The 16,846-nt window shown below is 38.5% G+C and overlaps 1 protein-coding gene across 6 annotated transcripts in view; it reads right to left on the minus strand.

Annotated features, from left to right (window-relative positions):
* The window catches only part of PTPRD (protein tyrosine phosphatase receptor type D), a 2,140,681-nt gene that overhangs the window by 104,835 nt on the left and 2,019,000 nt on the right, over nucleotides 1–16,846 (minus strand). For all 6 annotated transcript variants that reach the window (XM_060014745.1, XM_060014746.1, XM_060014743.1 and 3 more), the window contains one exon: nucleotides 8,673–8,770. In XM_060014745.1, the coding sequence (XP_059870728.1) occupies nucleotides 8,673–8,770 (98 nt within the window). The remainder of the gene's footprint in view (nucleotides 1–8,672; nucleotides 8,771–16,846) is intronic.

The following is a 16,846-nucleotide window of genomic DNA, read 5'->3' on the forward strand; positions in this document are numbered from 1 at the left end:
CTCCCTGACTTCAAAGCTCGCTCCCGCATCTGCTATTGTAACCCTCTAAGTGCACACTTATCACTCTGGCCCTAAAACCCCAACTTCATTTTAAAATCAAAACAAAACTCAAAAAGTGGTCTCTTTTTTAGTTCTTGCTATCGTCTCTTTGAAGTTGAAAGCTTGCTTTGGAACTAGAGACACTTCAGGATTAATTGTTTCCTGAGAGCCTTGGGCTCCACATGGGAGCAGGTGGAAAGACAATTTGGACAATGTCCAGTGATGGTTAAGGGCCAATTAGTTATGGCAAACGTGTGTGAGAACAAGGATTGAGAAACAGAAAACTAAAGTTACATGAGATTCCCCCAAGATGCCGCTTTGCCTCCCAGAAGAAAAAATACAAAGCTCAAGTATTAAAGATATGGAGTTTAACCTTGGCAAGGAAAATGTTTGAGGTTTTTAAAAAGTGGGTCTAAGAACATTAAAGAAGTCCAAATAAAAATAAGCTTTGAAACTTGAGAATTTGATTGCAGTTTGAGTTCTCACAGCTACAGAAGTGCAGAAAGAATAAAAGACTATAAACACACACACACCCTGGTTTTGGATGTAACATTACTTCTAAGGTGAGCTGCTGTGTCTTTGTGTGCTGCTAGATTTGTTTACAAGATGCAGAATGGCAGCCAGCCGGGAATGGACTCTCTGTGCCTTTATATCTTACTTGATGAGGCCGGCCTTAGCTACGAACAAAAGAAAGCATCTTCTCAGACTGCCAGCTGGCAGGCCCATCTTTACTCTAAAAACCGTACTGGGAGTTTAATCAGTAGGTACGTTTGAGTTAAATCTGAGGGGTCTGCATTAAAATGCATTCACTTCTGTACTGTCCAAAGATAATGACAGTCTATCTTCTGAGAGAAACAGGTCTGAAAATAAGGCTTCAACTGCTGATAAATCAGGTGAGGATGAGAAGAGCAGCTCTTTTTAGAGAAAGACACTGTTCTGTTCACTCCTGTTGTTCCTACTAGCAATTTTGAGCACAACAAAGAGTTTCCATGAACTGTAAATTTACTTAGAAACCAATCCAGACACACACTTTGGTTAATCATCTGCTGAAGGCCCAGTGGTGAGCTTGTTGCCACGTGGCCAACAGCATACAGAGAGGCATAACATCTGACCAGGAGAAGCTTATATTCAAACACAGGAAATGAGTAGAATAAAAGAGAGGGCAACCTAGTGCTAATTGTGCTGGTTTAAACTAGCAAGTTTTCTTTTTTTCTTCTTTGACTTTTTGTTGTTGTTGTTGTTGTTGAACTGAGTTCAGCAGAGCCCTAGGGGTCTGACCAATGACAGGGATGGGAAGAGGCCAGGGTTTCACTGATTCAAAGACATTTATTTTTTTCACATTTTCACGTCTCTGAAAGGAATGTGCATCTTAAAACTGATGGCATTTATTTGATGAAATAGTACCTACTCAGACTACTGAGCACTTGTATCAGGGACTCTGCTGAACATTTCATATGTATTAATTTCTTTTTAGTTACCTACGAGGTAGGTACTATGATTACTTCCATTTTAGAGATAAAGTAAACTACAGAGAGGTTCAGTTATTTGCTTAAGGTCACACAGCTTGAGCCAAACAGCCTGACTCAAAGGCCTGTGTTCTTAGCCACTGTGCCATGCTACCCGCACTGTTAGCTCAGTGAGTACAAGGCCCTGAGTGGCATGCAGAGGGGTTTGGGCCCAATCTGAAGCAGGCCAACTGCCATGTTCTTAAGAAAGTAGATAATGACTCCCCTACTCTCACCCCCATTGCTACAGTATCAGGATGTTCCACTTTGGAATAGTAAATTTTGCCATTCGTCCCCCCTGAAGGAAGGAAGTTTAACTTGGTTTATCTAACCCAGGTATGAAAAGGTTGGTACTTTTTATTTCATAAAATCATTCATTTTTTCATCTATTACATAAGCCACCATAATTTGTTCAAAACTAAAAAAAAAAAAAAATCTCTTGTGACTCACGTGTCAAAAAATATTTACAAATGGAGGCTTTTCCCTGGTCAATTCCACTCGTCAACTCCGCATAAAAGATGAAAATAGATCTCTGTCAGCCACCACTTTCTTACTTCAGAAAGACAGAGGAGTCACTTAGCAGAAAACTTCAGTGCATTGAAAGCTAGCCAAAAAGTCAGAGGGGTGTGCGTGTGTGTGTGTTTGGTTTCTTGTTTGCATCTCTGTGAGGCTCTAATGCATGTCCATTGTCATGAGTTTACACATAAATTATAAATTAGTTGAAAGCAGATATGACAAGTAATTTTGCCTTATGAATGCTTGGAGGTTTATAAAACATGAGCAACGAAGGCTTTCTGCCTGTGAATGCACCCTGGCACACACACGTGGTCCGATACATCGAGAGCCTTTTTCTAGGGAAAATAGAAATGTTTTCTTTTGTGGTCATTGCTTTGATGACAGACAATTTGTCCCTCTGTAGAGAAATATAACGTTTACCACTGGAAATGAAGAAACTGTCTATGGAGAAAAGAAATGTGTCCTTAGCACGTCGTAGAAAAACTACTGGTTTTCCCAGTGAAAATCATGCAATGCAAATTGGTTACTATGACATTTTCACAAAAAATTTTAGAATAAGTATTGATCTAGTTGAAGACTTAGGTTTCCGGACTCTATAATCAACACGTAGTAAGTAACAAACAGTAAAATATTTTGGTGTCTAGAGCAGGTGAGTTAAGGTACGGTGTTCTTCTAAGAACAAGAAGGCGTGAATTTGTGGATTGGTTCAGCCTCATACTAGGTGTGTGAACCTGAGCAAGTCACTCCTTTCTCAATCTCTTGTTCCCTACCTCTAAGATGAGAAGGTTAAACTACATGATCTCCGAGGTCTGTTCCAGCTCTAAACATTTAAAAATAGGATCGAAGCAATGTTTTTTAATGTCTCGATATATCTTAGCACTGTCTTGATACACGTCATTATTCATGAGGAAGTAATATATCTTTTTCCTTTACCTGTCTCACCAGTATTGTGAAGATTTTAGCTTATTAGACAAAGGTGCCACATACATGCTGTCATTAAAATGGAAAGACAGGGCACTGTTATCTGGAATGTTTCAGATAAGAGACTCACTATCGACTGTACGGACTGGAGATGCGAGAGTGTTGCCATGAGTACAGGAAGAAACTCTCAGCACATTAGGATGCTAAATGCTGGAGACACACGGGGGCTGAGATTAAAGATAAGAGACTTCCCACAGATGGCAGCAAAGACACTGGGACCGGACTTTGTGGTGGGAACAAAATAGGTCAAAGGTATCCTTCTGATAGGCCTTCTGTGAACCACAGCTTCTCGCCCTTCTCCGATTGCAACAAAAAAACTGATCTTCAGAGTAGTTGAGTTTTATTTTATTTTATTTATTTAATTGAAGTATAGTTGACTTACAGTGTTGTGTTAGTTTTCCTGGTGTACGGCAAAGAATATATATATTCTTTTTCAGATTCCTTTCCATTATAGTTTATTACCAGATACCAGATATAGTAGTAGTTAAAAAATATATATATATATATATGTGTGTGTGTGTGTGTGTGTGTGTGTATATATATATATATATATATGTTTAAGATAATACCACTAAAAAGAGCTAGTGATGACAGATTTGAAACTAGATGTTTGATAACTATTCATGTCTGTCTAACTGCCATGGCAGGATGGACTGTGGTCCAGAAAGTAATTTGTAAGTCAGCTGTTAGGAAGCTGGAAGAAAATTTGCTGTTGTAACTGTTTAAAAGGGGGATTATTTTCTCAACGTAGAAAATAAAGGTATAAAATCTATAATGTACCTGAAGTATGTCCACCTGACGAAATGCTTCTTACTCCTGTTCTTCCAAGTTATACTCTCAGTACTACCTTTTCTTCAGTACCTTTAATGAGTCCCAACAGCATTGCCTTAGTACTTAGGATTAGCTTCTAGATGGTCTTCTTAGTATTTTTGGGGGGTGGGGCACAGGGTATATATCTAAGTTTGCCTTCTAGACATCCTGGAAATAAAGGTTTCTTATAAGTTTTACATTCCTCTCAGCACTTAGCACGGTGCTTTTCCACGGCAGTATCGTGGATAATTATTGGTTCCTCCTCCAGCTCAGAAATAACTTTGCTCTCTTCAATCCAAGGAAGGAACCAGATATATAGGGATGGGCTGTTAGCGGCTATGTCCTAATGTGTGTCTTCACAACCCAATGAGTCAATTGAAGTTTAGAGTTTGTTCTCTGGCATTTGGAATTTGACTGACAAGAAGAATTGTCTCTTTCTTTAGGGGGACTCTATGTAAAAGAAAATATGATCAAAGGATATATTTTCCGTACGTGGGTGGGAGAAACAGAAGAAGCTGGCCTGTACAGGGGAAAGAATAGAGCAGCCCAGGGAAAAACACAAAGATGAGAGTTTCAGAGAGGGTGTTGGAAAATCTCTACAGTCCTCCAGTTTCAGATAACAGTTCTTTTTTAAATTTTTAAAATTTTTTCTTGAAGTATAGTTGGTTTACAATGTTGTGTTAGTTTCTGGTGTACAGCAAAGTGATTCAGTTCCCTCTCTCTCTCTCTCTCTATTCTTTTTATAGATTTGTTTCCAATATAGATTATTAAAAGATATTTGAATATAGTTCCCTGTGCTATACAGTAGGACCTTGTTGTTTATCTATTTTATTTATAGTAGTATGTATCTGTTAATCCTAAGCTTCTAATTTAGGCCCCCCTCCTTCCCCTTTGGTAAGCATAAGTTTTCTACGTTTGTTTCTGTTCTGTAAATAAATTCATTTGTAATGTTTTTTAGATTCCACATATAAGTGATATCAAATGATATTTGTGTTTCTCTGTCTCACTTACTTTAGATAACAGCTCTTGAAGCATACCTGCATGGGTAGCCTTTGGCTCTATATAAATAAATCAATACATTTATAATAGATAATAGATAAAACAAACGACCCTTTATTTTCCATGAAGCAAACTCTAGGGGCTGTGGTTACTTATAGCCAATCTGATATAAATAGGATTCCTGTATATGATGTTGATGATGATAATGCTGACTGTGATGCCTGTCAAACAAATCTCATACACAGATATATTTGCCATCTTAGGAAATGGTGAAATGAAGATCAGAGGGTCGTGTGTGTGTGTGATTGGAGGGTGACACACACACACAATATTACTCAACCTTAAAGAAAATTCAGCCATTTGTAACAACATGGATGGACTTTGAGGGCATGGGCATCATGCTAAATGCAATAAGCCAGATAGACAAATACTGTATGACCTCACTTACGTGGAATCTGAAAAAAAAATTTTTGTTTTAGAAATAGAGAACAGATTGGTGGTTGCCAGAGGCATCGGGTGGAGGATGGCAGACATGAGTGAAGGTGGTCAAAAGCTTCCATTTTACAGTTGACCCTTGAGCAATGCAGGAGTTAATACATGTACAATTTGTAGTTGGCATTTACTATTGAAAAATATCCATGTATAAGTGGATTCGTGCAGTTCAAATCCATGCTGTTCAAGGGTTAACTGTATAAGATAAGTCCTGGGGATGTAATATACAACATGGTGACTATGGTTAACAATAATGTATATTTGAAAGTTGCTAAGAGTAGATCTTAAGAGGTCTTGTCACAAGAAAAAAAGTTTGTAGCTATATGAGGTGATAGATTGTAACTAAATTTATTGTGGTAATCATTTTGCAATATACACATATATCAAATCATTATATCATATGACTTAAACTAATACAATGTTAAATTTCAATTATGTCTCAATAAAACTGGGGAAAAAGAAATAAGATGGGCATTTCTAATTGCCATGGCTGAACTACTGAACCAGCGTTTCTGAAGTTCGGACCAGGAATTTGGATTTTAATTAGGCTTCCAAATGATCCATATATAGGCACTGGCTAAGGGTTTATTTGGCAAGACCTACACGACTATTATGAATCAGTCTAAACATTCACCGGCCTGATGTACTGACTTTGACAGTGATGCCACATTTAAGGAGGACTTTGTTCCCTGCATTCTAGATGCCATCCTCAAATTCTGGACTTAAATTCTAGTAGGACTGGGCAGTCGCACTGCAGAAAATAAAAGCCTAAAGTAATTGTAAAGACCTTCAGGATGCAGTTATACTAATTTCTCAGGTTCCTTCTTCCAGCTCTCATTGAATCCGATGTCTGAGACCAATTTTCTTTACAGTAAGGGAAGTCTCTCACATGATCTAATAATACTGTGCTATAATTTAAGCCTACTTCCTCCTATCCTGACCTCAGGATCAGTGCAAACAGGTTTCATGCCTTGAACTTCTGCTTTAGTCTTAGAATCAAAGTAACAAATTTAGCTTTACCCATCTTGAGAGGTCTGAGTAAACATTAATCCATAGTGATTATGCCAAAATAATTACATGTTTGAAAAGAATGACTTGTGTTTGTTTTCTCCATTTTCTTCACTGAAAACCAATGAAAAATCTATTCAAATTTATATGGAGATAATATGCAAAAAAAAATTTTTTTTCAATGTGTTGCTTATGGCCTAAAATATTATGTAGAGGTCTTTATCATATTATCACAGATGAATACATCACTTAAATATCCCCTTCATGGCTGTTAAGGCACCGTAGAGTCAATTCATGCCCAGGGAGCTTTAATCACAGATCATCGTTGTGATAAATGGTAGTCAGTGTGGGCTATCATGTCAACGGCTACTGGGGGAGTTCTTAATGGGAATGCTGCCAGCATGCAGTTTGTAACTACTTTCAAGGAGCACTTCTAATCTAATGGCTAAATGAGTATCATTAGAGTGTCTTTCCATGTAGCATTTCTGGAGAAATTCCATATTTAAAGGAGGCCGGTTATTGTAGTCAGCGCATACAACTGAGATTGCCTGAATGATGCAAATACTGTCAGTGGTATTGACAATTAATAGCTTATTAACAGGTTGAGCTATCGAGTTTTATTTTTTTTGGTGACCCATCATATCACACACAGCGAAACACTAAGCATAACGATAACAACACTCACGATAACAATAAAGAGGAGGTTGGAGGAGTGAAAGATTCTGGTTGGTGAAAACTAACACACTCAGCTAAGAGTTTTTACGTTGCCCCAAATGGCATTCATCACATGCCTTGTTTTCTTTTTAAAACTCAAATTTCAGCCTCAAGCCTCAAACCAGAAACTATTTTAAAGAATACTGCATAATTTAAAAAGAGCCTTTATGACTAAGAGGAAGAACAGGAAAGAAATAAGAAGCAGCCCGTTTAGAAAATAAAGACAACTCACAATCCAATGTGCTTCCTAAAATTGAAAACGTTCTCTTAAATGCTTAGAACAGAATACAGGAAAATGTAACTCAACCAATGAGCAAACAAACAAAATCTCCTTTGCGTTCTATCAAATATTTGACAAAGATGCTGGAGTGTGTAAACTGCATAAAAGGTTACCAGCTCTTGAAGGTGCAGAAGGTACACGGGGCTACAGATAGGTTTTGCTTAGCCAGCACAATAATTTAAATAATCAAAATCTGAAATGTTTAAAGACTTTAGAAAGTCCATGCAAATATCCAGACTGCCGCAGGCACCACTGCGCCACGTTCTCTTACATGGAGCTTCTTCACATAGTTGATATCCCTCTAGCCACTTGAGGTTAGGGCTCCTCTTACGGTTTTCTACCCGAATATGACAGGGCAAAATGTTAGAGCTGCTAGGGACTGAGAGGTATCTAGTCCATCAGCCTCATTTCAGGTTGATAAAGCAGAAACCAAGGGATGTAACAAGGATGTGTTTTAAGACTCCCGTTAAGTAAATCAGAAACTCTTTATGGTAGAATTTGAACTGTTCCAAACAGTTTTGTTATTTGGCACAATTAGAAGACTTTACTTGGACATGTTAATCTTACGCTAAGTTAAACTTGATCTAAAAGATAAATGATCATTTAGTTATGAATAATCCATGGACTGGTTTCACTATGGGTCCCGGTTTCTGAGAAATACCATAAATATCCAGTTTTACAACTTTCTGCTTGATAAATGCCACAATATCCAAATACCCAGACATAAACAACAATTTTTTATTCACGTTCATCAAGGATTCACACAAAACCTTCAAGCATTCTGAAAATTTAAGATACCATTAAGTTCACCATTGCTTCAAACACAGGCAGCTTTCTGCGAACATATTACTATCTTAATATTAGCCCTAATATTATTTAGACTGAATGGTAAAATCATGTGTATGTACTTAATAATTACAGTTTTCAGGCCATGTAAAACTGAAAAAGAGTACTGGGAAATCTGCTTATTCCGTGTAATTTCTTTTTCAGTGAGCCTCTGACCGTAAATCAGTGTATTCGGCACCCCTTTGGTATACTGGGAAGCTTATACATTCAGTATAGTCTATGAACTTGAAATCAGCGAAGATAAATCAACCTCATTAAGTAACACCAAACGCATATAAATAATTCAACACCTTTCAGAGTACAACTACCACATTAATTATACAGATACTTTTAGGTTGGCTATTTGTTATAAACTTTTATATCGGATGCTGAGTCATATTTAAAGGAAAAAGAACTGATGAAGTTAGTTTTTAAGAATATGGTCAAAAAGAAGAGGGGGGCAATTCTTGAAAATACTGTCAAGTAGAAACACACTTAATTACCTCATATTCCTGGGAAAACTTCAAGTTGTCATTTGCTTTTAACCTTTCAATGTGATCTGCGAGTTCCAAGATAGGTATTGGAGGATGGCTAGCCATACCTATTAAAAGGAAAGAATAAAGACATTTGAAAACGAATGAAGCTAACTATTCCAAAATATAGAGAATACTATAGTTAGAAATGGCCTGAAAATATGTGAGTAGTAAAGATGTTTCATGTGAGGAAGCAGGCAGATAGTTTGGTTACTCAAAGCAGGACATGCTCTGGAAGGATGAATTTTGTAGCCAAATGAAAAGCTACCAAGCGTAATCCCCAAACTAACACTCCTAGTGTGAAAGAAAGCGTTATTGTGCTATGAATCAATGCAGTTAGCTCCTGGAGAAAACTGACAGTCAGGCTTGATGTCAACTTCTGCTTTGAGTAATGACTGTTATGTCATTTCAAACTCCTTCTCCTGCACTGTGTGAAATGGAAACTGTGTGGAATTAAATGGTGTAAAGTGAACTAAGAAAATATACTGAGAAAGCCCTAAAAGGAAAAGCGTAATAGCTTGATAGGAAACATAAAGTGACTTATGCATAATCAAGGAAAACTAACTTGAAGAATGAAGGTTACCAGGGTAACCGGAATCATCTGAACCTGCAAAGGAAATGATGGTGTAAATAAAATAAAACAGAATGAATTTGTTAAAAAAAAAAAATGAAATGGATAGTCTGATATACTTTTTAAAAGGACTAATAAAAATGCTGCAGGTTTTTACAGGATCCACTATACACTGTGACTAGATTAAGATCGCTTTAATATTTCACAAACCTGTAGGTGACTGACATTCACATGCATACATGGACACAAAGAAGGACATGCACCACAGCTCACAGACAATAATCACTGATGACAAAATCAGGCACCAAACTGAGTTTCAAAAATGTTTTCACTCGTAGCAGATTGTAGAGATTGGGTTGCAGCCTTCTCCTGGACATTTATTGATGGCCACACTGACAGCTTTGTGGTATTTTGCCCCAAGCCCCCGTTATTTAACCCCCAGCAAACCTACAATCCACTTCAGGTGTGAACATCTTTGTCCACTAATGGGAAATGAATGCAGGAAAGGGAGCAAATGGTGAAAGGATGAAGAGGAAAAAGAAGGTAGAAAAAGAAAGAAAGCAGTGACAGTGGGTGATACATCTTAGTTCAGTCTGCCAGCTGAAGGTATGTTAGATTCATAGATTCTGGTAAAAATAAGCCACCAATTTTGGCGATTCCTGTGCTGTACAATGGTTTCTCACTTTTCATGTGATTTACATGTTACTTCTTCTGATTAATTTTTCAAGAGCATCATGAGAGAGCACTGCTGACTCATGTCTTAAAGATGCAGATTCCAGCTGACTAGAAAAAACGTGAACTAGCATGCCCCCAGGGAAGCCTCTGACATAGAAAAAGAATGAGGGAGGGGCTCAAACTGGAAGCCATGTTGACATTCTGCCGTCCCTGGGACTCTTTGGAGGGTGTCAGGCTGTGGTATGGTGACCACTAAGTCAACACAATGTGTAATTACTTTATGGGTATTTTAGATATTGTGCTGTTATTGAAAGCCACCCAGTGAGTTCCTTTGTCTCAAATGCTGAATTATCAATGGTTTGGTAAGTCAGGTAAAAAACTATTTTGCTTCTTCCAATCATTTTAGCACTGTGCTGTGATAGGTGGTATTTTAGTGTTCATGGCTGTGAAAGTCTGTTTTCAGTCAGCTAAAATCTTAACGGAAGATCCAATGAAAATGAGTCGCCTTGGAAGTAGAAACTCTTTGTTGCTGATATAATTATGCATTTGGACATAAATGTTGGAACCCATTTCTGAAACTTTTCCCTATAGATGGTAGAATTGAACTCATTTACATTTTGTGGAAGGAGAGGGTGGGTGACGGTGGTCTAATAATTAAAGTGATCTTATCCAGATGAGGCGCCCCCAATGACAAGAGTGGAAATGCAAAGGCACAAGAGACTCTAGGTTTATCTGGAAATGGAATGATGTGGACATCCATTACAGTGCTTTAACAGAGAAAATAACAGAGACAAAGATGTTTAGACCTTTTCGAGCGAATCGTGGGAGAGAGTTATTATCATATATGGACTGAGTGGTGGTTTGGCTAGAGAGGGAGGACACAGAGCCAATCAGGGAGGCGTAGGGGACTGAATTACTGCTCAAAGCTGCAAAAAGTAAAGCCAGTTGGAGATGGGAAAAGTATTAGTATAACAGCAGTAGAAGACCGTCATAATCAACCAAAGACGCGATCAGCATATTTACTTCTGGCATGCACTGGCACATGGTCTGGAAGTATTACTTTGGAAGCTAATTACAGAGAAATCCAAGGAAACCTGCACTGATCCATTACATTCTAATTCAGGATATGTATATATCACATGCAACAATATCCTGGCGTTCAAGAATCATTATGTAAGACTTGACAGTATCGCACTGACGTTCTAGGACAAGTAAAAAGGGCAGAATGGATGTTTCACAGAAAGGGGAGGAAAGCTTTGTGGGAATCTGATGGTTCAGGAGAAGAAATCATGGACTAGTATACTGAATATGAGTTCTACTTCTGGATCTGCCATCTACTAATAGGGACAAACTTCTGGTTATCAAGCACGTCAGTTTCTTCTTCTGTGAAATAAAAATGTGGGGCTAGATAAATTCTGGAGTCACTTCCTTCTTTATAACTCATTTCTTCCTCAAGTAGATAGGATGTCTGAGCAGAGAAGGGTCTTGTGGATGTAGTTCATATGTAAAGGTTCTAAAAGTAACTATCTTTTCTTTGAGGGGTGGAGAGCATTTACATTCTAGAAAACAGAAAATATATGCAGTTGAATTGTCAACTTTTTGAATTCAGTTTAATACAGTTTTCTTTAGCTAACCAAATTATGATCTTATATCATGTATTCAAAACGAATAACTGTCAACATAAAAATTATGCTGAAGAATAAACGTGGGGTGAAACTCTTCCAACGTGAAACTCTTATTTATTTATTCCTTTTCATTATTTTATTTTATTTTATTTTTTATGGAAGTGTAGTTGATTTACAGTGTTCTGTTATTTTCTGGTATATAGCAAAATGATTCAGTTATACATACACATATTCTTTTTCATGTTATTTTCCATTATGGTTTATTACAAGATATTGACTGTAATTCCCTGTGCTATACAGTAGAACCTTGTTGTTTATTTATTTTATATACAGCAGTTTGTGTCTGCTAATCCCAAACTCCTAATTTACCCCTCCCCCCATCTTTTCCCCTTTGGTAACCTTAAGTTTGTTTTCTATGTCTATGAGTCTATTTCTCTTTTGTAAAGAAGTTAATTTGTATCATATTTTAGATTCCACATGTAAGTGATATGATAGTTGTCTTTCTCTGACTTACTTCACTTAGTATGATAATCTCCAGGTCCATCCATGTTGCTGCAAATGGCATTATTTCATTCTTTTTTATGGCTGAGTAGTATTCTATTGGATATATATACAACATTTTCTTTATCCATTCATCTTCTGATGGACATTTAGATTGCTTCCATGTCTTGGCTATTGTAAATAGTGCTGCAGTGAACACTGGGGTGCATGTGTCTTTTCAAATTAGAGTTTTCTCAGGGTATATGCCCAGGAGTGGCATTCCTGGATCATAGGGTAACTCTATTTTTAGTTTTTTTTTTAAGGAACCTCCGTACTCTTATCCATAGTGGCTGCACCAATTTACATTCCCACCAACAGTGTGGGAGGATTCCCTTTTCTCCACATCTTCTACAGCATTTATTATTTAACATGAAACTCTAGGTCGTATCAGAAAATAATCACCAAGGGTCTGTTGCAAAATAGTGTTATACAATTCTCCCCAAACTTCTCCATTGTCCAACGTGGGAAAAAAAAATTACAGGATATAATCAAGCATGCTAGAATCTGAATAAAAAAGCAGACACTAAGAAAACTATGAATTTGACCTCACTGTGGTCTCTTTTCAATCTTTTGTCTGGCAAGCTGGCTTTGCTCACAGTCTGTGAATCACCGTTTTATTACAACAGTGTTTTCACAATAGCGCAATTTGAGGTGTTTTAAAATTCCTCCTTTCCAGGCTGCACACCTGACCAATTAACTCAGAATAGCTGGGTATGGGAGCCAGACATTGATATTTTTAAAGTTCCCCAGTAATGAGTCTCAGTCCTTTGGGAATTTCTGATGGGGGCAGGGGGCTGTAACTTTATTTTTTTCGTTCAAGAATCAGAGTTTATGAGAATGAGATCAGCTTTCTCCTGGTGATACCCTTGAACCTGCTCTAAGTCTCCATTAGCGAGTTTTAGTGCTTTAGCTATTATTAACAAGAACTTGAAGTGCAGCTCACAGCTGATGAGGGCTTGCCAGGGTCACAACCTCATCAGTTCAAAGCTACAAATGCACAACATAAATGCATTTTAAAGGCACACGTTGCATCTGAGCAGAGTTTTCATTCTGAAGCTATGATACCACAATATACACTGTCAACATGGAAAATGACAGAGGTAGTCACTGAAACCTGCCTTAGGTTGGATGAGAAAACATGATGCCTACTTTTTTTTTCTTTTTTTTTTTTTTTGTGGTACGCGGGCCTCTCACTGTTGTGGCCTCTCCCGTTGCGGAGCACAGGCTCCAGTCGCACAGGCTCAGCGACCATGGCTCACGGGCCCAGCTGCTCCGTGGCATGTGGGATCCTCACGGACCGGGGCACGAACCCGTGTCCCCTGCATCGGCAGGCGGACTCTGAACCACTGCGCCACCAGGGAAGCCCGATGGCTACTTTTAACAGGGTAAATATTTGTGACAGTAACTGCATGGTGGCTTCCTTATAAGATGTAAAACTTTAAAATCGTGGCATTGTAAGCTGAGAGGTGCCTTAGAGATTACTTAGTCCAGCATTTTCATTTTATACAAGAGGGCTCTGAAGTCTAGAAAAGTTAAGTGACCTGTATATTTTAGCCTATCTAGTCAACAACAAAATCTTAAGTGGTTTGGGCATCTTTACTGTTTTATTTCTAGGATGGAAGTTACGATCTCCTCAAGCAGGGGTCAAGGTTTCCAGTGGCTCAAGCGGCCAGGTCGGTTAGGTAAATGGTTAAACATAACCAGGTACTGAACAGTAAACACTTTCACAAGTAATGTACTCCTCCCCATTTCTGTGCAACAAGGAGCCTTTTGTGCAACAAGCTTTCATTTCTCTACTTTCAGTGGCGTCTCAGGAAAGAGAAATAGTTCTCTATTTTTAAAAAAAGTAATAATAATAAGCTTTAGATGAATGGCAACTGAACTCTGTCTCAATGTCAGGGCCATCCTTAGGGCTGGTGTAGACTGTGGAGAACTTCTAGAAGGGTGCAAAGCTCTAGCAGATATCTTTCCAGGTAGTACTACAGAGCCAAGAGGGTGAGGCGTCTCAGGCTCTCAACAGCAACTGAAAACCCAGATAATTACGTGACTTTCCTCTGTTTTCACTACTGACTCAAAATTTTGTTGAAATCCAGTAGGGGTCAAAGACAAGACCTTTGGAGGCCACATTTGGCTAACAAGATTGTGATCTCTGTTTTAGAAGAGCAAACTGTTCCTTTGTTGTGTGAATTAAAATCAAAGAAGGTTGAGAGTGACAGGAAGCATGTTTGTGTCCACAGGCACTGGGAGAGACACTGGCGGGGGCGGGGGAGCAGGACAGTGTATACTTCTCGCATGATTCACTCTCTGTGGGTTCATCTATCCTCCCCTCCCCTGTCGCATTAATTCCACTAGTAAGGAAAGTGAAGCTCAGATGGGTAAAAGGACTTGATCAAGGTCATCATTATCAGTAAAACTATGGCTATGTGTGGGGAATCTGATCCCAGACCTTGTCAATTCTCATTTAGGCAACTTCTCATTATGCTATGCTGTCTCTTAAATCATTGAACACCCCAGGGAGAGTGGTGTCATGTATATCGATATCGGCTTGTGAAACTGTTCGGGCTACTTATTCAGTAACAAAGGAACATAAACTACCCTCAGTTTGTGACGAACTAGCTTCATTTAGAAGGTATGCCTGTGTGACTGGTGGGAAACAGGTAAAGGGCACTTTATACACACACCTGCATTGTTTAGTCACTTCTTACCAAAACTTTGTGAGCTTCCATGAAAATATTTTGAATGTATACCTTTAGTTCATGTTAAAAACTGTAGTGCTATTCAGCAGAATTTTTTTTTTTTTTTAAAAACCCTAATTTCCCATGTTTTTGCTTTTCAAATGTTCTATTTTACTCGGTCAGTAATCTAACCCACAGTAAGTTTCAAATGACTTTTTTATCTGTAGAGAGTGTTTATCAAATTCTTGCCATATTTTTTAACCTTGTATTAAATGCCAACAGGCACTTTACAACTTTATAACAGTTTTGTTAAGTGAGGTCACTAAGAGTGGTGGAACATCTTTTTTTTTTTTTGGCGGTACGCGGGCCTCTCACTGCTGTGGCCTTTCCCGTTGCGGAGAACAGGCTCCGGATGCGCAGGCTCAGCGGCCATGGCTCACGGGCCCAGCCGCTCTGTGGCATGCGGGATCTTCCCGGACCGGGGCACGAACCCGTGTCCCCTGCATCGGCAGGCGGACTCTCAACCACTGTGCCACCAGGGAAGCCCGGTGGAACATCTTTTAGATGATTTTTCCTGATAATATTTATGTGTGATAATGCAGTAATACTCTCTTCATGGTTTTCCTTTCCAACAAATTGTGATAAAGGCTGAAAAAAAGGTTGTGGTCATGGAACAGGGAGAAGTTAATTTGTTCATCAAATCAGAAGTATACCTACCTGACTTAATAAATCATAGCAACTTAGTTTATAAAATATTTTTCAGCTTTTAACATAATATGTACTACTTAGCCTAACCTGAATAACTACAAATACTCTGTGTTTACAATGTGCCTCACGAATGAATGGTAAATTAAAGACAAACGAGAAGATTGATTTGTAAGGTATAATTGCTTGTTGGTACAACAGTGACAGTTTGACTTAATCCATGACTAGGATCATCATTAAGGGAAAGATACTACAAGAGTGCTTCTTCAGGTAAGCACTATATGGCATAATTAAAAATCATTTTTATGTGGGATTTCTCAAACTGAAGAATTTGAACAAACTATCTTTCTTTATATCAGAAATATAACCATTTATATACCATAGATTCAATGAACCAATGTTTCTGAAATATAAGATAAAAAGAATACATCTGGTGTTCTTAATCTAGATCATATGGCTTAGTTTCCTACGATACAAAATATGAATATAAGGAGATATATGTAAAGATGGATCTTGTTAGCCCTGATCCACTTAATACTACTAATGCATCAGAAGACATGTCTCAAGAGCTTTCAAAACCACTCAGTTGCTGTGCAGACATTTCTGCTGCTGATACTGCTATTTCTGATGCGTTAACTTTTTATGAGTTGGTTTTTGTTTTTCACAGCCCATCAATCTCCTACCATCCATGTATGCTTTAGGGCAAAACATATTAAGGTCATCCACAAAATGAAAATGAGGCTTTTATGTTGTAACATCTGATCATCTATTTTTTAATATCTTTTCCTAAAAGGTGCAAGTACAAACACTAGAGTTTTTGTTTTGTTTTGTTTTGTTTTTATAAATTTATTTTTGGCTGTATTGGGTCTTTGTTGCTGCATGCGGGCTTTCTCTAGTTGCAGTGAGCGGGGTACTCTTCATTGCGGTGCACGGGCTTCTCATTGCAGTGGCTTCTCTTGTTGTGGAGCATGGGCTCTAGGCACGCGAGCTTCAGTAGTTGTGGCATGTAGGCTCAGCAGTTGTGGCTTGCAGGCTCTAGAGCGCAAGCTCAGTAGTTGTGGCACACGGGCGGGCTTAGTTGCTCCGCAGCATGTGGGATCTTCCCAGACCAGGGCTTGAACTCGTGTCCCCTGCACTGGCAGGCGGATTCTTAACCACTGTGCCACCAGGGAAGCCCCTAACAGTAGAGTTTCGTTTTTGTTTGAAAAAAAAAAAAATTTCTTTTTTTGGTGGGGGAAGGGAGGATTCTGAGGAAGGGGTACAGATACTGGGAGAAAGAATTCTGCAGGAAAATAAAATTCTAAAAACTTTGGACCAACCAAAGTGGGTTGGTCCTTGGGGAGAAGTTTGCAG

This window comes from Delphinus delphis, chromosome 6, assembly GCF_949987515.2.
Source record: "Delphinus delphis chromosome 6, mDelDel1.2, whole genome shotgun sequence".
Lineage (NCBI taxonomy): Eukaryota > Metazoa > Chordata > Mammalia > Artiodactyla > Delphinidae > Delphinus > Delphinus delphis.